We start from the raw sequence: 26236 nt of genomic DNA, 5'->3' as shown, positions 1-26236 counted from the left end.
TGGTAGAGGATGTGTGGATCAGGTGTTTGCTTTGAAGAATGTAGGTTTGCGGCAGGGGTGTGTGATGTCTCCATGGTTGTTTAATTTGTTTATGGATGGGGTTGTTAGGGAGGTGAATGCAAGAGTTTTGGAAAGAGGGGCAAGTATGAAGTCTGTTGTGGATGAGAGAGCTTGGGAAGTGAGTCAGTTGTTGTTCGCTGATGATAGAGCGCTGGTGGCTGATTCATGTGAGAAACTGCAGAAGCTGGTGACTGAGTTTGGTAAAGTGTGTGAAAGAAGAAAGTTAAATGTGAATAAGAGCAAGATTATTAGGTACAGTAGGGTTGAGGGTCAAGTTAATTGGGAGGTATGTTTGAATGGAGAAAAACTGGAGGAAGTAAAGTGTTTTAGATATCTGGGAGTGGATCTGGCAGCGGATGGTACCATGGAAGCAGAAGTGAATCATAGGGTGGGGGAGGGGGCGAAAAACCTGGGAGCGTTGAAGAATGTTTGGAAGTCGAGAACATTATCTCGGAAAGCAAAAATGGGTATGTTTGAAGGAATAGTGGTTCCAACAATGTTGTATGGTTGCGAGGCATGGGCTATGGATAGAGTTGTGTGGGGGAGGGTGGATGTGCTGGAAATGAGATGTTTGAGGACAGTATGTGGTGTGAGGTGGTTTGATCGAGCAAGTAACGTAAGGGTAAGAGAGATGTGTGCAAATAAGAAGAGCGTGGTTGAGAGAGCAGAAGAGGGTGTTTTGAAATGGTTTGGTCAAATGGAGAGAATGAGTAAGGAAAGATTGACCAAGAGGATATATGTGTCGGAGGTGGAGGGAACGAGGAGAAGTGGGAGACCAAATTGGAGGTGGAAAGATGGAGTGAAAAAGATTTTGAGTGATCGGGGCCTGAACATGCAGGCGGGTGAAAGGCGTGCAAGGAATAGAGTGAATTGGATCGATGTGGTATACTGGGGTCGACGTGCTGTCAGTGGATTGAATCAGGGCATGTGAAGCATCTGGGGTAAACCATGGAGAGTTCTGTGGGGCCTGGATGTGGAGGGGGAGCTGTGGTTTCGAGCATTATTGCATGACAGCTAGAGACTGAGTGTGAACGAATGGGGCCTCTGTTTTCTTTTCCTAGTGCTACCTCGCACACATGAGGGGGAGGGGGATGTTATTCCATGTTTGGCGAGGTGGCGATGGGAATGAATAAAGGCAGTGTGAATTGTGTGCATGTGTATATATGTATGTGTCTGTGTGTGTATATATATGTGTACATTGAGATTTATTGGTATGTATATTTGCGTGTGTGGACGTGTATGTATATACATATGTATGGGGGTGGATTGGGCCATTTCTTTTGTCTGTTTCCTTGCGCTACCTTGCAAACGCGGGAGACAGCGGCAAAGCAAAATAATATAGAAATATGATAATAAAAAAATATTTTTGCAACATAATATTAAGGTTTTCAGTCTTCTTATTTATTTTGGTCATTATTGCTTAAATTTAGTGGTGTTTCAATATTTTTCTATTAAAGAATTAGGGTTTAACACAATTTTTTTATTTTCAGGAACAATTTACTGCAATGCGTGACCTTTACATGAAGAATGGTCAAGGCTTTGTATTGGTGTACAGCATCACTGCACAGAGCACTTTCAATGATTTACAAGACCTACGTGAACAAATACTAAGAGTAAAGGTACAGTCATGTTCCAGTATTAAGTATCAAATAAGTAAGTTTTGATAGAATCTGGTATTTTATTTCATTGCCAACATTTCTTGAGGTAGCAACATACCAGGTAAAATGGTAACCTTGTGATCTTTACAACGCACATGCTCATTTTGCCTTAACCCATTCACTCATCATCTGTCCACAACAGTCTGTTTTTGATCCCCCTTTAGAATTCTTTGTATATGGCTGTAGATTTTTTTTTTTTTTTTTTAATTTAGCATGCCAAGCTGCTATGTATTGTCCTACCAGGAGGTGCTGCCATTACTTAGGATAGGTTTGCAATTCACATGGTTGGGTTATGTCATCAGAATGCCTGTTCAGCACAGTAGATCATGAGAGAGAGTTGTAGCTTGAAGGATCAATATAGTCACGATTCAGATGTCTCCCAGCCATTTTCACCATGCAAAAGTTGTGCATTTACTGAATGATGATAAAAGTGTTTGAATTCCCATGTAGATGTCCCCCAACTTGTGTATGTTCCCAATAACAGTGAGTAAGATGAAATTTCTGCAAGTCTGAAATCATATCATTGCACCCAAAGCCATTGCCTTGAATATTTGAGCCCCCTTTACTAGTTCATTATCTCTGGTACTGCTTTGCTTGGGTGCTTGTACCCACAACACCCCGAACTTCTGACAGTTGAACCTTTTACATGTTCCTCAGTGTGCTCTTTGTTCTTCCAATTTGTGTTCACTATTGAGGTAGCCAGCCTGAGCTCACACAAGGTGGAAGACTGTATCCCTGCCTTCACACTTCTTTATAATTTGTGTTTTCATCTATCTCCCTATTTAATATCTCTGACACCTGTTCCCTCTGGGAATATCCTGTAGGGGGTGCCATCGAAAGTCTCTCCATAACTGGTGAACTCTAGCGTCATATTTTAGCCTTCACTTCCTCATCCTTAAAAGACCACTGAGATAGGGCAACTCTGTCGCTGTGTTTTTTGAGGCTCCTACCTAATATTCCTGCTGACATCTACCTGATGCTCCTGCCAAATTCAAACCTGCTACTGCGTAGTGCTTGCTCCCAATGTTTCCTACTACTTTTTGATATTTGTGATTACTACTACTACTACTACTACTACTACTACTACTACTACTACTATCTATTGCTCCTACCATTTTGCCAAAACATAGGGATAGTGCATAGTGCTTGCCACAAGAAAATCTAGAATTGATAAGACTGAGCTGTGTGAGTTAGATATTGTCAAGTGTGACAGGGAGAGAATGTGTGGTTTTAGACAGAATGCCAGTAGTTGAGTTTTGGGTGAAACAAAGAAAAGACAGTGACCTGGATAAGATGAGTGCATCTTGACAACCACTGCAATGTTAGCTCACTATGCATCCATCACTAACCTTTCTGATATCCATGTGGTTATATAATTTTACTTCACTAGAGATAAGCTTATAGAAAGATTTGCAATATATAAGTGTAAGTTCAGAAGTTGGCATGGAAACAAATGACACTTTTCTAAATTCACTAGCTTGAACACCATATCTCAAGCACTTGATGAGGTTTGTTTGCTGGTGTTTACCACCGAGATGACTTCTGGATAAGGAAGAATGCTGACTTGTACTGTAATGTTTTAAAAGTGGCCTTGGCTGGTTTTGTGCCAATGGATAACATGCAAGAAACAAGATAACGTTAAAGGAACTTATTTGAAAATTCAGTTTTCCTTCACAGGACTTCACAAGAAACATCAAAAGTTCCAATGTACTTCAATAGAACAAAAAGAAATTCAACTAGATGGAACATGCTTAAGAAAACAAGGGATAGTACATGTAACAGACTGTTAGTGCAGTGTTGGTTCAGTTTCCCTCTCCTGTTGGTATTACTTTGGTATTTGCTTCCAAGCTTGCTGTGTATTTACACCCACCACTAGCCAGCTTGGCAAGCTGATGCATGACATGATTGCTGTTGGCAATTCAAGGGTGGGTAGTTTTGATAACTGGCTCTTTCCCAATACATTGAAGGTTTGGGACTTTTTTCCCTCTAATGGGTCTTTCCCTGTAACTGTGACCTTTCACATTTTAAAAGACAGGTTTGTCACTTCCTCCAAAGTTTGTAAATACTTTTCCTTTTCTCTTCTTTCTCCCTCTCTGTAACCTTTCCATATTTCATGTAAGGCCCAGCCTTGAGGCTGACTTGTCCATGACCAGAGCCTAAAAAGAAAGATCCATATCTTGAAATATGGAAGATTTACACATCTGTTCAGAGCTGAAAGAACGATAATAGGCTTGAGCTACCATATGAATTACAGATTCCTTAGACAGTGCAGCCTGCATAAAGCAACAAAATATTTCTCCTCCCATATGAGTTTGTGGACAAATGGTGGTCCACCAAAAGTTCTGTTAATGTACATGTGTGTGTTATGTAAAGAGTTAGTTTTCTTCTTAATGATATACATGCTTAGATGAATGGTTATTAAAGACCGTGTAATCTCCAACTCATCAGAATGACCTGGTGGTTTTATGGGCCACATTCGACACCCCACACATCCTCTTAAAAAAAAATGTAATATATACCATTTATAAAATTATGGGGTTTGAGGCAACAATATGTGTTTTTCTCAGGCTGATTAGGTGTTACTTTTTTTTATCGTGTGGCATCTATTTTATGGGCTCAACATCATATCGCCTTTTTCATACCCAGCTGCTGCTTCCACATAAAGGAATGAAATACTAACAAGTTTTGGAAACCTATCATGTTCCAATGAGGCTGGAAGTAGTTGGGGAGTAACAAAGGTGCTTGCATGAGCTCCAAACTACTCTCCCCATGCTCATGATGCACAATCATTCTCAGTAATGCTGAGGTAATTTCTGGATCTCTTAGCACATGCAACACTTGTATCTTTTTTTCCAGTATACATAAGTGCTGTTTCCCACGTCAGTGAGGTAGCATCAGGAAACAGACGAAGAATGGTATATCCTCTCATATACACATATACATACATAGACGCCCACATACACACATATACTTTTTTTTTTTTTTTTTTATGCTTTGTCGCTGTCTCCCGCGTTTGCGAGGTAGCGCAAGGAAACAGACGAAAGAAATGGCCCAACCCACCCCCATACACATGTATATACACACGTCCACACACGCAAATATACATACCTACACAGCTTTCCATGGTTTACCCCGGACGCTTCACATGCCTTGATTCAATCCACTGACAGCACGTCAACCCCTGTATACCACATCGCTCCAATTCACTCTATTCCTTGCCCTCCTTTCACCCTCCTGCATGTTCAGGCCCCGATCACACAAAATCCTTTTCACTCCATCTTTCCACCTCCAATTTGGTCTCCCTCTTCTCCTCGTTCCCTCCACCTCCGACACATATATCCTCTTGGTCAATCTTTCCTCACTCATTCTCTCCATGTGCCCAAACCATTTCAAAACACCCTCTTCTGCTCTCTCAACCACGCTCTTTTTATTTCCACACATCTCTCTTACCCTTACGTTACTTACTCGATCAAACCACCTCACACCACACATTGTCCTCAAACATCTCATTTCCAGCACATCCATCCTCCTGCGCACAACTCTATCCATAGCCCACGCCTCGCAACCATACAACATTGTTGGAACTACTATTCCTTCAAACATACCCATTTTTGCTTTCCGGGATAATGTTCTCGACTTCCACACATTTTTCAAGGCTCCCAAAATTTTCGCCCCCTCCCCCACCCTATGATCCACTTCCGCTTCCATGGTTCCATCCGCTGACAGATCCACTCCCAGATATCTAAAACACTTCACTTCCTCCAGTTTTTCTCCATTCAAACTCACCTCCCAATTGACTTGACCCTCAACCCTACTGTACCTAATAACCTTGCTCTTATTCACATTTACTCTTAACTTTCTTCTTCCACACACTTTACCAAACTCAGTCACCAGCTTCTGCAGTTTCTCACATGAATCCGCCACCAGCGCTGTATCATCAGCGAACAACAACTGACTCACTTCCCAAGCTCTCTCATCCCCAACAGACTTCATACTTGCCCCTCTTTCCAAGACTCTTGCATTTACCTCCCTAACAACCCCATCCATAAACAAATTAAACAACCATGGAGACATCACACACCCCTGCCGCAAACCTACATTCACTGAGAACCAATCACTTTCCTCTCTTCCTACACGTACACATGCCTTACATCCTCGATAAAAACTTTTCACTGCTTCTAACAACTTGCCTCCCACACCATATATTCTTAATACCTTCCACAGAGCATCTCTATCAACTCTATCATATGCCTTCTCCAGATCCATAAATGCTACATACAAATCCATTTGCTTTTCTAAGTATTTCTCACATACATTCTTCAAAGCAAACACCTGATCCACACATCCTCTACCACTTCTGAAACCACACTGCTCTTCCCCAATCTGATGCTCTGTACATGCCTTCACCCTCTCAATCAATACTCTCCCATATAATTTACCAGGAATACTCAACAAACTTATACCTCTGTAATTTGAGCACTCACTCTTATCCCCTTTGCCTTTGTACAATGGCACTATGCACGCATTCCGCTAATCCTCAGGCACCTCACCATGAGTCATACATACATTAAATAACCTTACCAACCAGTCAACAATACAGTCACCCCCTTTTTTAATAAATTCCACTGCAATACCATCCAAACCTGCTGCCTTGCCGGCTTTCATCTTCCGCAAAGCTTTTTCTACCTCTTCTCTGTTTACCAAATCATTTTCCCTAACCCTCTCACTTTGCACACCACCTCGACCCAAACATCCTATATCTGCCACTCTGTCATCAGACACATTCAACAAACCTTCAAAATACTCATTCCATCTCCTTCTCACATCACCACTACTTGTTATCACCTCCCCATTTACGCCCTTCACTGAAGTTCCCATTTGCTCCCTTGTCTTACGCACCCTATTTACCTCCTTCCAGAACATCTTTTTATTCTCCCTAAAATTTACACACATATACATATCAACATATACATACACAGACATATACATGTATATAAATGTACATATTCATACTTGCTTGCCATAAATGCCCACATATGCACATATACATATCAACATATACATACACAGACATATACATGTATATGAATGTACATGTTCATACTTGCTTGCCTTCATCCATTCCTGTTGCTACCCCGGCCCACAGGAAACAGCATTGCTATCCCACTTTAGTGACGTAGCACCAGGAAAACAGACAAAAAAGGCCACATTCGTTCTCACACAGTCTCTAATTGTCATGCGTAATGCACTGAAACCACAGCTCCCTATCCACATCCAGGTCCCTTTCCATGGTTCACCCCAGATGCTTCACATGCCCTTGTTCAGTCCTTTGACAGCATGTCGACCTCAGTATACCACATCTTTCTACTTCACTCTATTCCTGTATTTTCGGGCCCCGATCGCTCAAAATATTTTTCACTCCATCCTTCCACCTTCAGTTTTGTCTCCTGCTTCTCCTTCTTCCCTCCAGTTGTGACACATGGATCCTCTTTATCAATGTTTCCTCACCCATTCTCTCCATATGTCCAAACCATTTCAACACACCCTCTCCTGTTCTCTCAACCAGACACTATTTATTTCCACACATCTCTCTTACCCTTTCATAACGTACACAATCAAACCACCTCAAATCACATATTGTCCTCAAACATTTCATTTCCAACACATTCACCCTCCAATGTACAACCCTATGTATATTTTTTTCTTACACATTTGCCTCATCCTGCATTAGTGAGGTAGCACTAAAAACAGAGGAGTGAGCCTTAAAGGGTATATCCTCACTTTGCCCACATCTCCGTTCCTTCTTTTGGAAGATTATAAATGGGAGGGAAGGATTTCCAGCCCCCTGCTCCCTCCCCTTTTAGTTGCCTTCTGCGACACGCAGGGAATACGTGAGAAGTATTCTTTCTCCCCTTTCCCACATAGAGAGAATGAGTGAGGAGAGATTGACAAAGAGGATGTATGTGTCAGAGGTGGAGGGAACGAGAAGTGGGAGACCAAATTGGAGGTGGAAAGATGGAGTGAAAAAGATTTTGAGTGATTGGGGCCTGAACATGCAGGAGGGTGAAAGGCGTGCAAGGAATAGAGTGAATTGGAACGATGTGGTATACCGGGGTCGACGTGCTGTCAATGGATTGAACGAGGGCATATGAAGCATCTGGGGTAAACCATGGAAAGTTTTGTGGGGCCTGGATGTGGAAAGGAAGCTGTGGTTTTGGTGCATTATAAATGAACAGCTAGAGACTGAGTGTGAATGAATGTGGCCTTTGTTGTCTTTTCCTAGTGCTACCTCACGCACATGCGGGGGGAGGAGGGTTGTCATTTCGTGTGTGGCGGGGTGGCGACGGGAATGAATAAGGGCAGAAGGCATGAATTATGTACATGTGCATATATGTATACGTCTGTGTGTGTATATTGTATATGTTGAGATGTATAGGTATGTATATGTGTGTGTGTGGACGTATATTTATATACATGTGTATGTGGGTGGGTTGGGCCATTCTTTCGTCTGTTTCCTTGCACTACCTCGCTAACGTGGGAGACAGTGAGTTTTTTTTTTTTCTTTGTTGCTGTCTCCCGCGTTTGCGAGGTAGCCAAGGAAACAGACGAAAGAAATGGCCCAACCCACCCCCATACACATGTATATACATACGTACACACACGCAAATATACATACCTGCACAGCTTTCCATAGTTTACCCCAGACGCTTCACATGCCCTGATTCAATCCACTGACAGCACGTCAACCCCGTTATACCACATCGATCCAATTCACTCTATTCCTTGCCCTCCTTTCACCCTCCTGCATGTTCAGGCCCTGATCACACAAAATCTTTTTCACTCCATCTTTCCACCTCCAATTTGGTCTCCCACTTCTCCTCGTTCCCTCCACCTCCGACACATATATCCTCTTGGTCAATCTTTCCTCACTCATTCTCTCCATGTGCCCAAACCATTTCAAAACACCCTCTTCTGCTCTCTCAGCCACGCTCTTTTTATTTCCACACATCTCTCTTACCCTTACGTTACTTACTCGATCAAACCACCTCACACCACACATTGTCCTCAAACATCTCATTTCCAGCACATCCATCCTCCTGCGCACAACTCTATCCATAGCCCACGCCTCGCAACCATACAACATTGTTGGAACCACTATTCCTTTAAACATACCCATTTTTGCTTTCCGAGATAATGTTCTCGACTTCCACACATTCTTCAAGGCTCCAAGGATTTTCGCCCCCTCCCCCACCCTATGATCCACTTCCGCTTCCATGGTTCCATCCGCTGCCAGATCCACTCCCAGATATCTAAAACACTTTACTTCCTCCAGTTTTTCTCCATTCTAACTTACCTCCCACTTGACTTGACCCTCAACCCTACTGTACCTAATAACCTTGCTCTTATTCACATTTACTCTTAACTTTCTTCTTTCACACACTTTACCAAACTCAGTCACCAGCTTCTGCAGTTTCTCACATGAATCAGCCACCAGCGCTGTATCATCAGCGAACAACAACTGACTCACTTTCCAAGCTCTCTCATCCCCAACAGACTTCATACTTGCCCCTCTTTCCAAAACTCTTGCATTCACCTCCCTAACAACCCCATCTATAAACAAATTAAACAACCATGGAGACATCACACACCCTTGCCGCAAACCTACATTCACTGAGAACCAATCACTTTCCTCTCTTCCTACACGTACACATGCCTTACATCCTCGATAAAAACTTTTCACTGCTTCTAACAACTTGCCTCCCACACCATATATTCTTAATACCTTCCACAGAGTATCTCTATCAACTCTATCATATGCCTTCTCCATATCCATAAATGCTACATACAAATCCATTTGCTTTTCTAATTATTTCTCACATACATTCTTCAAAGCAAGCACCTGATCCACACATCCTCTACCACTTCTGAAACCACACTGCTCTTCCCCAGTCTGATGCTCTGTACATGCCTTCACCCTCTCAATCAATACCCTCCCATATAATTTACCAGGAATACTCAACAAACTTATACCTCTGAAATTTGAGCACTCACTCTTATCCCCTTTGCCTTTGTACAACGGCACTATGCACGCATTCCGCCAATCCTCAGGCACCTCACCATGAGTCATACATACATTGAATAACCTTACCAACCAGTCAATAATACAGTCACCCACTTTTTTAATAAATTCCACTGCAATACCATCCAAAGTATAATAAATAATAATATTTAAGGTACCGTCATAGCATACTATGTTCATTTAAAGATGTATTGATGTATTTTCTTAGTCCATTCTTTCTTTTCAGGACACTGATGATGTTCCAATGATTTTGGTTGGCAACAAATGTGATTTGGAGGATGAACGTGTTGTTGGCAAAGACCAGGGTCTAAACTTGGCAAAATCTTTCTCCTGTGCTTTCCTAGAGTCTTCAGCCAAAGCCAAGATCAACGTCAATGAGATCTTCTATGACTTGGTACGACAGATTAACCGCAAGTCCCCAGAAAAAATTGGGAACAGAAAGACTGGTAGTCGTAGGCAGTGTTGCCTCTTATAAGGCTGAATGTTGTTTCATATTAAGAATAGGTAAAGAATGTTTGGATGTTACGCCTTCATCCTCTCAGGTGTAAATTTGGTTTTATCCTATTGCCAAGGCATGCAGCAAAATGATCATTCCTAGGGACATTTAGGTGTACTTACTGTCATCAGCGATGGGAAATGCCATAGAGAAGCACATGGCTGTAAGTGATTCAAGCATAATTTCTTTTAGTTACCGATAGAGAATGCTGTTGGTTTAAATGACACTGACTAAGCAACTCTTGATTCAGTTAAGCATATCTTGCCAGTTGACTCAAAATTTGACAGAAACAAAAAAGGCTGGTGCCACATACAAACCCATGTTTTGCACTCCATGATAGGGTTTGTATGAATATTAAAAAAAAGGAATTTAACTTAAGTGATAGCAAGATTTTGTCAGAAAATGTGCTCAGGCTAGCAATGCTATGTTATTTTGAGCACAGTCATGTTATTCAGATGTTTCCTATATGTGGTTGGTAGTACAACACAGTGGTTTATGAAATATTTGATCTGCAAGAATGTGATGTAGGCTTAACTGCTACAAACAATATTTTCTTATTTCTTAGTCTCTCGTGATTCAGAAAATTTACTGAATATCCATGATTTTTCCAAAGTTACACTAGTCTATTTTTTCTAGCACAAAATTATGGAATTTAGCTGTTGCTAATATTAAAGAGTTGGTTTCTTTTTGAGAGACATGAATTCCACTGTCCATCCTCATTGTACCATTTCATAACATTTGTAAGATATAATGCATTACAGGCACACTTAGAAGTTTGGACTTGGCTTCTGAACCTGATGAATTCTTGATCAGTTACTTGAATTCGTAAGGAATATTTTGTACCTTTTAGTAGCTTGTAGTTTGTTACCCGCGTAAGGATACTACGCACAAGTTGCTTATTAAGGGACCCAAGAGGCATGCATCAGGTAGCAGGAGGAAGTATTGCAAAGAGATATGGAGAACATGTTGATCCAGCTTGTTCATCTTTATGCTGGGAGTGTACTGAATTCTCACAGATCATGCACTTCACTGATGCTTGTTTTCATATTTTTCTGCCAAAATAAGCTTTGATGAAGTGAAATGAACAAAATCTGTCAGTTCCTAGCAGTCTTAAAACTGGAGAGGTATCCAGAAGAATATGTTGGAGAAGTTTTCCCAGTCTTATGTAAATCTTTGTGTTGCATCCTGGTAATGCCTGCAGTTTGATGTGATGTTGTGTGCTAATTGTCAACTTGATTTCTGCTCTGCTGTCGACTAATTGCTTCATAAAGAAGAGGGGATTTGGATAATTTTTTGCCTTGAACAAGGGCAAATTTGTACATACCTTATTCTGTATATTATGTCATTCTAGAAACAGTTGATATAAACCAGACTTAATATAACCCCAAGTGAGCCTTGTAAGTGTTGAGTGAGTAAGGACAGCAGAAGCTCCATAAAGGATGAATGGTAACCAGTATTCATCACCACCATTTGGGAGCCCCAACTCTGGCCACTGCCACTTGCCACCACTCGTCTCCATCACAGCAAACTGCTCCTTCATGAATGGTGAATGTTGCAATGCAACGCTTCATAATATTGCAATTTACCAATGACTTTTCAGTATCTTATACATTATTGTTTTCTACTGACTTAAATGCCACTCTTTATCATGTAATATAGCCTATCTGAAAAATAGCCCTAGAGAGTTTTAAATTGAATTGTGTAGTGTTTTTTAAGTAAATGTGATACATATTGTTAGTCTTATAACTCTAGGGTCATTTTAAGATTAAATTGGTTAGTAATCCATCAGAATATTAGCGGCTTTATATAATATTGGAAAAGCTTTACTGTTTGTTTTCAATCTGATAGTGAAATATATATCGTGTACATTGTTTTTTGGACTTTGATTTTCACCTTGTTTTTACAAGATCTTTGATATATCATGTTCATTGTTTTTGGACTTGAATTTCTACCATGTTTATATGAATGAACCAATTGTTTTTTGCATAAATAAGAAATTTGCTCAGTTTATCCACCTTAGATCAGCACTACTGCATTTAGAATGGTAGAATTTTGCAATTGCATTCTTTTTTTTTTTTTTTTTTATCCCTGGCGATAGGGGAAAAGAATACTACCCTTGCGTATTTCCTGCATATGAAGGTGTGTCGGTATACTGGAAACCTTACTTTCTTTGTATTTTATTATCTGGAAGCGGGCATAGGTGGAGGAATCAAGCAAAGAGTGTTCATCCTTGTTGAAGACTGACTTTGTTGTGTGAATGTGTGTGGGTGTAAAGAAGATGAAAAGAGAGATCGGCTGTATGTTTGGGATGAGGACTAGATGCTCTGGCTATGAATAAAAATGAATTTAATGGAAAGGAGGACCTATGATTAGGGCATGTACTTAAGATAAAGTCCAGGGGTAAAGTAAAGGCAAGAGCAAAGGAAGGGATTGCACTTGGGCTGAAGGAGAAGTTGTGTGAATGTGTGTAAAGGCCTGTCTACACGAGCGGGCCTGATCGGCGGGTTTGCCCGTTAACGGGCAAATTCTGGCGGGCCTGCCTGTGAATGTTGTCCACACGACGGAAGTGATGAACAGCCGGGCCTGCCCAACAGTGTTGCCAGTAGCGGGTGGAGTGCGGTACGAGAACCATGGTGCCTAGCATTGTCAAGAAAAAGATTTTGTGCTCTATGATAATAGCTTTGTGTCTCAAGAAGAAAAAGAAGAAAAGGATATGGTGTAAAGATTGGTTAAAGAAAAGAAGTATGTTTGGAAGCACTGCAACAATACTTCATGAACTACAAAGTAGTGAGGAACACGACTTCAGAAATTACCTGAGGATGAGTGTAAGCACTTTTTACATCTTATCAAAGGTGGAGCCATACATAGTGAAGAAAGACACAGTTATGAGAAACAGCATTACAGCAGATGTTGGTCTGGAAGCAGCTTTATGCGTTTGTCTCTGTTCTTATAGCATTTCAGCTTCACATTCCATAAACATGGATTCTTACGATAAAGGTCAATCAAAGTACTAGTAAATGCTTTAGACCAAAAAAATTGTTGGTGGCTCACTAGAGTTATCTTGGGCTGCCATCGTTAAATGTTCACTGTGCTACTATGCCGTGGGATGTGGGATGAAGGCCCGTTGTGGATTCACGATATTATCTTGCGTCTGGCAGGGTAGAAACTCCAGTTACCGGGCACCAGCTCAGTGATTTCGCTCGGCGGGCTTTCGGGCAATTTGATCGTTTGCCCGTCAAATATGCCCATTAACGGGCAAGCCCGCTGATCAGGCCCGCTCGTGTAGACAGGCCTTAAGGAAGCCCCAGAATGTGGGTGACACCTGAGATGGGTTATGAGAGAGAAGTGATCATTAGTGCCTAGGTGCAAACTAGAGAGGAGTGAGGAAAAGAGGCTAGATGTCTAGGAGGAGCTGATTTGAGTGCATCAGCAGTTTTGATAGTGGGAACAAGTATTGATGATGGGTAATTAGAATACAAGTGTGGATGACATGGCAATAAAGTATAATTAGGAGTCATAAGGTACTCACTATGAATGAAAATGGTGATGAGCTTGCATAGTTTTGTGCTAAAATTGACCTGGTGATTGGGAATACCTGGTTTGAAAAAGAGGCATCCATAATGAGTTGAGGGTCAACAGGAATTGTTGAATATTGTGCAAACTGATGGGCATGCAAAAGGGAGACTTTCAGGGGTATATATGATCTGAGTGAAAGTTTCTGGCTGTAGGAAAAGAGGAAATGACGTGGCATGGAGACACTTTTACTATGGCCACCCCTTAATGGGGGTTCTTGAAGGGAATGGGCATCAGCGATAGGTAGAAGGGGAACGGTAAAAGCAAGTGTATCGAGCTTAGAAAATAAGCTAGTGGACGGAGGTACCAGGAGAGTAGGTAAAAAGAGATGAAAGTAGATGAAACCAGGGAAGTGAGCAAGGAATGGAAGGTATTTAAGGAATTTTATTGACATGGAAGTATATGGGATGTAATATTTTGAGATATTGAATGATGGGATGGGGAAGGTTAGATGCCATTGAAAAAGTAAGAAGTGTTTGGATGGTACCTGCAGGGAAGAAGTGTGTGTGACTGGGAGACTTACAAGAGGAAGGCGAAGGGGCTGATTAGTATATGAACAACAGACGGAAGTATAAGTGAGGGGAGCAAATGGGGAAGTGTTAGAATAGCAAAAAAGGAAATGGAATGAGCTTGTTCAAAAACTAGAATATGTTTGATGATAAGGAGGCATATGTTGGGGTGTTTGGGACATTGAGGTACAGAGGCAGAGAGTCTAGGCAGATTGTTGGTGAGGAGAGGGGAGATTGTTAAAACCTTCCATAAGATGTAGTGTGGCGAAGTTACTGAAGTGGATGAGATTGCTTCTCAATTGCTCAAGTAAGGGCATGACAAGTGTTGTTGATTGGTTTGTCAGGATTTTCATTTATGGCTTAAGATGCCTGAAGATAGGTGGAATCACTGAAGAATATCATTGTAGAAAGGGGAGGGGGAGCAAAAGTGAATGCTAGGATTACCGAGGTGAATACATCTATTAAGATTACTAGAGAGCTATAATTGAGAGATGGTGATATGCACAGAGCATCAGACTGGGAAGGAACAGTTTGGCTTCAGGAATGGTTGAGTTTTTGGTTTGACGAATTTGTGAGAAATACTTGAGAAAGAAAAGGATTTGTATGATATTTATGAACTAGGAGAAAGCGTATTACACAGTTGATGGGAATGCACTGTGGAATCTGCCATGAATATGTGTTGTGGGAAGAGATTAACTAAAAGTAGTGTTTTTATTTAGTGTAAGGAGTATGTGTAAGCAGGAAGAAAAAAAAGTTTAGTTCCTGTTGAAGGTTGGTGAATGTATCAAGGGTGTGTCATGTCACCATGCTGTTTAACCTATGTATGGATGGGGTGCTGAGGAAGTAAATGCCTGAGTTTTGGTAGAGGGGCGGGATTGCAGCGTGTTAGGATTGGATGAGCCCAAGAGGTAAGTTGACGCCTGTTATTGGATGACTCTGCACAGACTGAGGTCCAGGTTTAGGAGGCTCTGGAAGAAGAAAATTGAGTTTATGAATAAAGTAATAAGGTTTAGCAGGTAAGAGACGGTTTGGTTTTAATTGAGAGAATCTAATACTTTGAGGAGTGTGTATGGATAGGTTTATGCGTGTGCAAAGATTGGTGTTTGATGGTGTAGAAGTTGTGAGGGTGCTGTAAGGATGTGAATGGTGAGCTCTTAATGCAAAAGTGCAGAAGAGGGTGAATGTGTTAGAAACGAAATGCCTAAGGGTAGTATAAGGTGCGAGGAGGGTTTATTGAGTAAGGAATGACAGAAAGCAATGTGGTAGTAAGCAGATTGTTTGAGAGAGCTAAATGGGGGTCCATTGGAATAGTTTAGACACAGGAAGAGACTAAGCAGATGGAGTTAAAAGACTCCAGGGCCTGAACCTGCAGGAGGGTGTGATGTGTGTATGGGAAAGAATGTATTGGAGTGATGTTGTACATGGGGTGATATTCCATCAGTGGGCTAAACCAGAGCATACAAAGTGGTCAAACATTTCATCTGTGGGCTAAACCAGAGCATACGTGGTCAAGGGAAACTATAGAAAGGTTTGTGGGGCTTGGCCATGAATGTGGGAGCTCTGGTTTTAGTGCATTATGCATGACAGATGATGGATGTGCGCAAATGAGTGCCATTTCTTCCTTCATTTTTGGCATTACCTCTACCATGGAAAAATGATGAAAAGGTACGAAAAAGTATTTCCTTGCTCCCTTTGCTTGGTAGAACGTGCATCTCCATATAAATTTTTTTTTTGCCATTATTACTGTACTCTGTCGCTGTCACCCACGTTAGCGAGGTAGCACAAGGAAACAGACGAAAGAATGGCCTAACCCATCCACATACACCTGCATATACATACACGTCCACACACGCACATATACATACCTTTACATTTCAACATATATATATATATATATATATATATATATATATATATATATATATATATATATATATATATATATATATACCTACACAGACATATATATACACATGTACATAATTCATACTTGTTGTCTTTATTTTATTCCTGTCGCCACCCTGCCACACATGAAATGACAACCCCCTCCCTAAAGTGTTACATACAATCATCACTTAACATTGGGACAAATAGAATGTATATCACCTCAGCAAAGCAAAGGTGCACATTAGTTTGCCATGTCTTCATGTCCATGCAACTTTGCGTCCCAGTCATGGATTTGATTTTTTATACTGTAGTTATATTTAGTGATATTTCTAAAAGGGGAAACAGAAGAAGGAGTCGTGCGGAGAGTGCTCATCCTCCTTGAAGGCTCAGATTGGGGTGTCTAAATGTGTGTGGATGTAACAAAGATGAGAAAAAAGGAGAGACAGGTAGTATGTTTGAGGAAAGGAACCTGGGTGTTTTGGCTCTGAGTGAAACAAAGCTCAAGGGCAAAGGGAAAGTGTGGTTTGGGAATGTTTTGGGAGTAAAGTCAGAGGTTCGTGAGAGGACAAGAGCGAAGGAAGGAGTAGCACTACTCCTGAAACGAGTTGTGGGAGTATGTGATAGAGTGTAAGAATGTAAACTCTAGATTGATATGGGTAAAACTGAAAGTGGATGGAGAGAGTTGGGTGATTAATGGTGCCTATGAACCTAGGCATGAGAAGAAAGATCACGAGAGGCAAGTGTTTTGGGAGCAGCTGAGTGAGTGTGTTAGCAGTTTTGCTGCACGAGACTGGATTATAGTGATGGATGATTTGAATGCACAGGTGAGTAATGTGGCAGTTGAGGGAATAATTGATATACATGGGGTGTTCAGTGATGTAAATGGAAATGGTGAAGAGCTTGTAGATTTATGTGCTGAAAAAGGACTGGTGATTAGGAATACCTGGTTTAAGAAGAGAGATATACATAAGTATACATATGTAGGTAGGAGAGATGGCCAGAGAGCATTACAGGATTACATGTTGATTGATAGGCGCGTGAAAGAGAGGTGCAACTGGAGGGATGTCTTATCTTAATCTTGTAGAGGCAAAGGTGAAGATTTGTTGAGGTTTTCATAAAAGAAGAGAAAATGTTGGGGTGAAGAGAGTGGTGAGAGTAAGTGAGCTTAGGAAGGAGACTTGTGTGAGGAAGTACCCGGAGAGACTGAGTGCAGAATGGAAAAAGGTGAGAGCAAAGGAAGTAAGGGGAGTGTTGGAGGAATGGGATGTATTTAAGGAAGCAGTAATGGCTTGCTCTAAAGACGCTTGTACCATGAGAAGCATGGGAGGTGGGCAGATTAGAAAGGGTAGTGAGTGATGGGATGAAGAAGAGAGATTATTAGTGAAAGAGAGAAGAGAGGCATTTGGAGGATTTTTGCAGGGAAAAAATGCAAATGAGTGGGAGAGGTATAAAAGAAAGAGGCAAGAGGTCAAGAGAAAGGTGCAAGAGGTGAAAAAGAGGGCAAATGAGAGCTGGGGTGAGAGAGTATCATTAAATTTCAGGGAGAATAAAAAGATGTTTTGGAAGTAGGTAAATAAAGTGCGTAAGACAAGAGAACAAATGGGAACATCGGTGAAGGGGGCTAATGGGTAGGTAATACCAAGTAGTGGTGATGTGAGGAGATGGGGTGAGTATTTTGAAGGTTTGTTGAATGTGTTAGTTGACAGAGTGGCAGATATAGGGTGTTTGGTCGAGGTGGTGTGCGAAGTGAGAGGGTCAGGGAGAATGATTTGGTAAACAGAAAAGAGGTAGTGAAAACTTTGCGGAAGATGAAAGCGGCAAGGCGGCGAGTTTGGATGGTATTGCAATGAATTTATTTAAAAAAGGGGGTGACTGTCTTGTTGAATGGTTGGTGAGGTATTTAATGTATGTATGACTCACGGAGAAGTACCTGAGGATTGGAGGAATGCTTACATAATACCATTGTACAAAGGCAAAGGTGATATAGTTGAGTGCTCAAATTACAGATGTATAAGTTTGTGGAGTATCCCTGGGAAATTATACGGGAGGGTATTGATTGAGAGGGTGAAGAAAATGTACAGAGCATCAGATTGGGGAAGAGCAGTATGGTTTCAGAAGTGGTAGAGAATGTGGATCAGGTGTTTGCTTTGAAGAATGTGTGTGAGAAATACTTAGAAAAAATATGGATTTGTATGGAGCATTTATGGATCTGGAGAAGGCATATGATAGATTTGATAGAGATGCTCTGTGGAAGGTATTAAGAGTATATGGTGCGGGAGGCAAGTTGCTGGAAGTAGTGAAAAGTTTTTATTGAGGATGTAAGGCATGTGTACGAGTAGGAAGAGAGGAAAGCGATTGGTTCTCAGGGAATGTCGGTTTGCGGCAGAGGTGCGTGATGTCTCCATGGTTGTTTAATTTGTTTATGGAGAGGTTGTTAGGGAGGTGAATGCAAGAGTTTTGGAGAGAGGGGCAAGTGTGCAGTCTGCTGTGGATGAGAGGGCTTGGTAAGTCTGCAGTCTGTTGTGGATGAGAGGGCTTGGTAAGTGAGTCAGTTGTTCGCTGATGTTACAGAGCTGGTGGCTGATTCGGGTGAGAAACTGCAGAAGCTGGTGACTGAGTTTGGTAAAGTGTGAGAAAGAAGAAAGCTGAGAGTAAATGTGAATAAGAGCAAGGTTATTAGATACAGTAGGGTTGAGGGACAAGTCAACTGGGAGGTAAGTTTGAAGTGTTTTAGGTATCTGGGAGTGGATTTTGGTAGCGGATGGAACCATGGAAGCGGAAGTGAGTCACAGGTTGGGGTAGGGGGCCAAGGTTCTGGTAGCGTTGAAGAATGTGTGGAAGGCGAGAACATTATCTTGGAAAGCAAAAATGGGTATGTTATAAGGTTGGGAGGCGTGGGCTATAGTATAGATAAGGTTGTGTGGAGGAGGGTGGATGTGTTGAAAATGAGATGTTTGAGGACAATATGTGGTGTGAGGTGGTTTGATCAAGCAAGTAATGAAAGGGTAAGAGAGATGTGTGGTAATTAACAGAGTGTGGTTGAGAGCGCAGAAGAGGGTGTATTGAAATGGTTTGGTCACATGGAGAATGAATGAGGAAAGATTGACAAAGAGGATATATGTCAAAGGTGGAGGGATTGAGGAGAAGTGGGAGACGAAATTGGAGGTGGAAGGATGGAGTGAAAAAAGATCGGGGCCTGAACATGCAGGAGGGTGAAAGGCATGCAAGGCATAGAGTGAATTGGAATGATGTGGTATACCGGGGTCGACCTGCTATAAATGGATTGAACCAGGGCATGTGAAGCGTCTAGGGTAAACCATGGAAAGTTTTGTGGAGCCTGGATGTGGAAAGGGAGCTGTGGTTTCGGTGCATTACACATGACAGCAAGAGACTGAGTGTGAACGAATGTGGCCTTTGTTGTCTTTTCGTAGCGCTACCTCGCATGCATGCTGGGAGTGTCATTTCATGTGTGGCGGCGTGGTGACAGGAATGAATAAAGGCAGCAAATATGAATTATGTACATGTGTATATAGGTATATGTATGTATACGTTGAAATGTATAGGTATGTATATGTGCATGTGTGGACGTGTATGTATATACGTGTGTATGTGGGTGGATTGGGCCATTCTTTCGTCTGTTTCCTTGCATTGCCTCGCTAATGCGGGAGACAGTGACAGTGTATAATGAATAAAGATAAATAGTTATATTTAGATGATTAAGCTTGTTTCATAAGGAAAGCATACAGAGTTCTACACGAGTATTAGAGGACTGAATCTGTTCACGGTCAAAAGATCTTTTGTCGTAAATTCCAGTAATTTTGTTTAGACATTATAACTTGACTGGGTGATTGGAGATGGACCAAACGTTTCCCAAATACTGCACTGAGAGTTAAATACTAAGTTTTTGAAGTTGAGGCTCTAGGATAAAACACTTAAGTTATTTATATATCTTCGGCTAATTGAAAATAACATGAACATTTACCACAGAATAGCATGAAAAGTTTTTAAGGCCTGGGTCTTGCATACTAAAATGCTACTATCTGCATTTGTAGGTGATACATTATGACCATAATCATTGTAGATGGGTTATTCATAAGGCAAAGTGGTCCTTTAATCAAAGGAATTGTGATAACCTATCCTCTTTATCCACTGATGGTCTGTTTGATCTTTGCTCTACCTTTCCTTGACTTATCTCATGTACACAAGGTAATACTCTTTGGGTCCCGTTTTTCCTCTATGTTCACCTTGGATGACTAACACTCCCCACCTTGATGCCCCTCCTCTAAGTTCACCTTGGATGACTAACACTCCCCACCTTGATGCTCCTCCTTGTAATGTCTTTTCGCACTGTCCTAAAAGTGCTTTTCTCTTTAGATACAAGCAAGGCTTGTGGTGCCGATGCCGTTCATGCCAGTGTACTGAAAGAATGTGACTCTGAGCTGGCATTTGTGCTTGTTTGTCTTTTCCTTTTTTTTTTCTTAATTAAAAACCACAACTTTCCCTTCTTGGAAGTTTGCGCTGGTACATCCCATCCCTAAGAAGGGTGACCGTTCTAACTACTAGAACTATCGTCTCATTGCTTTGACATCTGTTATTTCCATAGTCTTTGACAGTGTGGCACTTGGGTCTTATATGTAAGCTCTCCTCTTGTGGCTTTCCTCTCTCATATCTAGCTTCCTCTCTGGCTGATCAACCTCCCCACCCTTTCTCCATTGATAGCAGTGTCCTTCAAGGTTCTGTTGTCCCCTACACTTTTTCTCCTTTTTATCAGTGATTTTCTTGCTTCCTCAAATAACAAAATGCACTTATGCTGACGACTTAACGGTGCGTTCCTTCACATCCTTCTCTCATTCAATCTGCATCTCTTCATGATACAACTTCCTCAATAAACTCAGACTTGGACAGGTTATCTTAGTGGGGTAGATAAGATTTGGTTGTTTAATGCCTTCAAGACTCCATTGTGAATTTCTTAATGGTGCCTCTTTTCTTTGACGGTTCTGTAATTCCACCTCTTGACTCTATGAACATACTGGGTATTACTATAACATCCACTTTTCTTGGAAACCCCACATTACAGAGATAGCTAAGTCTGCCTCTAAGATGTTAAAATTTCTTTTCTTCTGAATACTTGCTCCATTTATATGAAGGATTGATCTGTCCTTTTATAGAGTACTGCTCCCTCTTATCAAAGGAGGTTCTAGCTATACATACTTACTTGAGACTTGAGTCAAAAGTTCTGAGAGCATTGGAGAATTTGTGGAAGGCTAGAATGTTATCTAGGAGAGCAAAAATGGGTATGTTTGAAGGAATAGTGGTTCCAACAATGTTATATGGTTGCGAGGCATGGGCTATAGATAGGGTTGTGCAGAGGAGGGTGGATGTGTTGGAAATGAAATGTTTGAGGACAATATGTGGTGTGAGGTGGTTTGATCGAGTAAGTAATGAAAGGGTAAGAGAGATGTGTGGTAATAAAAAGAGTGTGGTTGAGAGAGCAAAAGAGGGTGTTTTGAAATGGTTTGGTCAAATTGAGAGAATGAGTGAGGAAAGATTGACAAAGAAGATATACGTGTCAGAGGTGGAGGGAAGAAGGAGAAGCGGGAGACCAAATTTGAGGTGAAAGGATGGAGTGAAAAAGATTTTGAGCAACTGGGGGGTGAAAGGCGTGCAAGGAATAGAGTGAATTGGAACGATGTGGTATACCGGGGTCGACGTGCTGTCATTGGATTGAACCAGGGCATGTGAAGCGTATGGGGTAAACCATGGAAAGTTCTGTGGGGCCTGGATGTGGAAAGGGAGTTGTGGTTTCGGTGCATTACACGTGACAGCTAGAGACTGAGTGTGAACGAATGTGGCCTTTTTGTCTGTTGCTGGCACTGCCTTGCTGGGGGGATGCTATTTCCTGTCTGGTGGAGTGGCGACAGGAATGGATGAAGGCAGCAAGTATGGATGTATATGTATGTTATATGATGAAATGTGTATGCAGGTATATGTGTGTGTGTGTGGGCATTTATGGATATACATTTGTATTTGGGCGGGTTGGGCCATTCTTTGTTTCTTGCCCTACTTTGATAACGCGGTAGACGGCAGTCAAGTATAATAATCTTTTATATTGAATAACTGCATACACAGTATCTTATGACTGTATGGTGGGGTGGTGATGGGAATGGATGAAGGCAGCAAGTATGGATATGTACATGTGTATATATGTATAAGTATGTTATACACTGAAATGTATATGTAGGTATATGTGGGTGTGTGGGCGTTTATGTATATACATGTGTATGTGGGTGGGTTGGGTCATTCTTCGTCTGTTTCCTTGGTGTAACTCGCTAATGCGGGAGACAGCGGTTAAGTATAATAATCTTTTATATTAGATTACTGCATACACAGTATCTTATGACTGTATGGGTGGATACTGATCAAACACTGTTGTGTGTACTGCAAACAAAATATTATATCCGAGTATTAGTTGGACATATGGTCACAGGTTAAGGCTTCAAAATTGTGTACTAACATGTTTTTAAATGCTCATGCACACTATCTCATGATTGGATGGATGGATAGCAAACTTGTACCACAGATATCCTTTCCAATTTTCTACTTGTGATTGATACTTGGAGGTCAAGGTCAAATGCACTTTATTTACCTCCTTCCAAAACATCTTTTTATTCTCCCTAGAATTTAATGATACTCTCTTATTTACCCTCTTTTTTACCTCTTGCACCTTTCTCTTGACCTCTTCCTCTTCTTTTATACATCTCCCAATCATTTGCACTATTTCCCAGCAAAAATCATCCAAATGCCTCTCTCTTCTCTTTCACAAATAATCTTACTTCTTCATCCCACAACTTACTAACCTTTTTAATCTACCCACCTTCCACCTTTCTCATGCCACAGGCATCTTTTGCGCAAGCCATCACTGCTTACCTAAATACATCTCATTCCTCCACCACTCCCCTTACGTCATTTGCTCTCGCCATTTTCCTTTCTGCACTCAATCTCTCCTGGCACTTCCTCACACAAGTCTCCTTTCCAAACTCACTTACTCTCACCACTCTTACCCCAACATTCTTTTTTCTTTTTTGAAAATCTCTACATATCTTCACCTTCGCCTCTACAAGTTAATGATTAGACATCTCTCCAGTTACCCCTCTCATCTCATTCACATCCAAAAGTCTCTCTTTCATGCGTCTATCAATCAACAAGTAATCCAATAATTCTCTCTGACCACCACTCCTACTTACATACATATACTTATGTATATCTCTTTTTAAAAAAGGAATTTCCAATCACAAGTCACTTTTCAGAACAAATCTACAAGCTCTTCGTTTTTTCCATTTACAACACTGAACACCCCATGTACACCAATTATACCCTCAACTACCACATTACTCACCTTTGCATTCAAATCACCCATCACTATAAACCAAAAAAATATTCTATCCTGCTTCCTAGGACCAACTGATAGCAGATTATTAAGCAACTTTTAAAGACATGCATTTGAAATTATTGCTTAATAATCTGCTATCAGTTGGTCCTAGGAAGCAGGATAGAATATTTTTTTGGTTTATAGTGATGGGTGATTTGAATGCAAAGGTGAGTAATGTGGTAGTTGAGGGTATAATTGGTGTACATGGGGTGTTCAGTGTTGTAAATGGAAATGATGAAGAGCTTGTAGATTTGTGCAGAAAAGTGACTGGTGATTGGAAATTCCTTTCTTAAAAAGAGAGATATACATAAGTATATGTATGTAAGTAGGAGAGGTGGTCAGAGAGCATTATTGGATTACTTGTTGATTGATAGACGCATGAAAGAGAGACTTTTGGATGTGAATGAGATGAGAGGGGTAACTGGAGAGATGTCTAATCATTAACTTGTAGAGGCGAAGGTGTAGATATGTAGAGGTTTTCAAAAAAGAAAAGAGAATGTTGGGGTGAAGAGTGGTGAGAGTAAGTGAGTTTGGAAAGGAGACTTGTGTGAGGAAGTGCCAGGAGAGATTGAGTGCAGAAAGGAAAATGGCGAGAGTAAATGACGTAAGGGGAGTGGGGGAGGATTGGGATGTATTTAGGTAAGCAGTGATGGCTTGCGCAAAAGATGCCTGTGGCATGAGAAAGGTGGAAGGTGGGTAGTATAACATCAGAATACTTTCTTTGGCCAACAGGTACCAAATGAATAAGAAAAGAGTTATGAAATTTTATATTCCTGTAATATTTGAATGCTTAGTTACAGGACTTAAATATCCCCTAACCAATATTACACCCCAAGAGTCATAATTACCTCGAAAAATGAACTGTATAATGAGGTTTTGATACTGGAATATAACTTATTAAAAGGCCCCTATAACTGAAATAATAACGTCCAATGTAACATAATTCTTCCTCTCAATAACATAAGTGACATAAATAATTGTGACTTTTTATTTATTAATCATTTGAATGCTCAAATACAGCAATTAACGGCCCTCTAGAAAATATTTATGTCCCTTGATCATATTCATCATGAAAAATAGGCCCTGAACTGAGGTTCTGAAGCTAATCCATTTTCTGAAAAAATAAAGCAGGAGAAATTTAGGCAAAAAATATTTCTTTTTTTCCACAGCAGAAATATATCATTGAAAGTTTTCTGTACTCATAATGATATTGTAAAACATATCATGATGATTCCTCTGGCCGACATTTTACCAAATGTATACAATGTGACTTCTCGATATTGTTTATTGATGCAATCATGTGATGCCTAATTACAAGACTTAATGACAACCCCTGCAAAAAACAAAAACAAAAACAAAAACAGAGAATCATATTTAACATAAGAATATTCCCTATCCTGAGGTACAGGTACACCACCGAATTTCCAGCAACTGATGGTTCGGCACCTCCTTTAGTACAGACAAAATTACGTGAGGGAACTTGAAATTACTGCGGCCACCAGACTAGTTTACTGTGCGGCCACAGATGGCATTGTGTGTAGGGCACGCTTATTTACATTCTGTACACTGCACTTGGTGGTGATACCGTAATTCTGTGAGATTCTTAGCTTATTTTGCTCAACTTTATAAACCCAAGCTATGGCTAAGATATATGAGAGTGTCAGTCAATGATTTCACGTATCAAAGGAAAAAGTTGTTCACGAGTTGCTTGAGTATGCTAAAAGTGTTACAGAACCTGTAACCTGTAATCTTAATGAAGAAAATCTCAGCAAGTGGATGAACGTAGACAGCGAAACACCGGTTGTGTATCATCTTACAGACTCTGAAATTATAGACGCTGTTCTGAATACTGATAAAAACACAGGAAGTGATGAAGATGACAGTGATGAAGATGAAACAGATTTAGCTGAAAGGCTTTCCATTGAAGAGTTAATTAAGTTGATGAGTGAATTCATCAATAGAGCAACATACCTTTGTTATGAAACAAGAACTGATGAATTTTCATTTGATGCATGAAAAATTACACAGGGAAAAATCTAGACACATGAAGCAACTTTGCTTGGATGAAATGTTTAAGAATATAGCAAAGAATAATGTGTCTCACAGCAGTAAGCCTGCCGGTGCATCTGTAAATCCTGTGCCTTCAAGTGCCCCAGATGTCTCACCTGCAACATCAGAAATCCAAGATGAAACCATCAACTACGAAACAGACAGTAATTCTGACTGCCCTCAACTTCCAGACCTTTGTGATTAGCTTTATAGTTCCAGTAAAAGTCTAAAATCTGCCACTTTGGGAGCAGCAGTGCAGCAGCATTCATTGTAAGAAAAGAAATGAATAAATTTGCATCTAATTTTTGTTTAATCTTGTTCAGTTTCTACCTGTAATCTTGCTTCAATAATGTACTATTGTGCAAGTTCCTGTATTTCATTTATTTATTCAATTTACATTCAAAATTTGTTTAATTTATATTTCTAGCAGTCCATGGTATACTTTAGACACATGGGAGATGTATAATTAATGGGTTAGAGGTGTGTTGATGAATT

At 40.7% G+C, this 26236-nt stretch overlaps 1 protein-coding gene across 5 annotated transcripts in view; it reads left to right on the top strand.

The window, feature by feature from the left end:
* Rap1 (RAS oncogene family member Rap1) overlaps positions 1-12167 on the top strand; it is a 168815-nt gene extending 156648 nt beyond the window's left edge. For all 5 annotated transcript variants that reach the window (XM_071673018.1, XM_071673016.1, XM_071673015.1 and 2 more), the window contains exons 3-4: positions 1551-1679; positions 10025-12167. In XM_071673018.1, coding sequence (XP_071529119.1) covers positions 1551-1679; positions 10025-10273 — 378 coding nt within the window. In that variant the 3' untranslated portion in view covers positions 10274-12167. The remainder of the gene's footprint in view (positions 1-1550; positions 1680-10024) is intronic.
* The last annotated feature ends 14069 nt before the right edge of the window (positions 12168-26236 follow it).

The sequence above is a fragment of the Panulirus ornatus genome, chromosome 18, assembly GCF_036320965.1.
Source record: "Panulirus ornatus isolate Po-2019 chromosome 18, ASM3632096v1, whole genome shotgun sequence".
Taxonomy (NCBI): Eukaryota; Metazoa; Arthropoda; class Malacostraca; order Decapoda; family Palinuridae; genus Panulirus; species Panulirus ornatus.
Note: the sequence above shows the minus strand (reverse complement) of the source record. Positions and strands in the feature narration are given on the sequence as shown.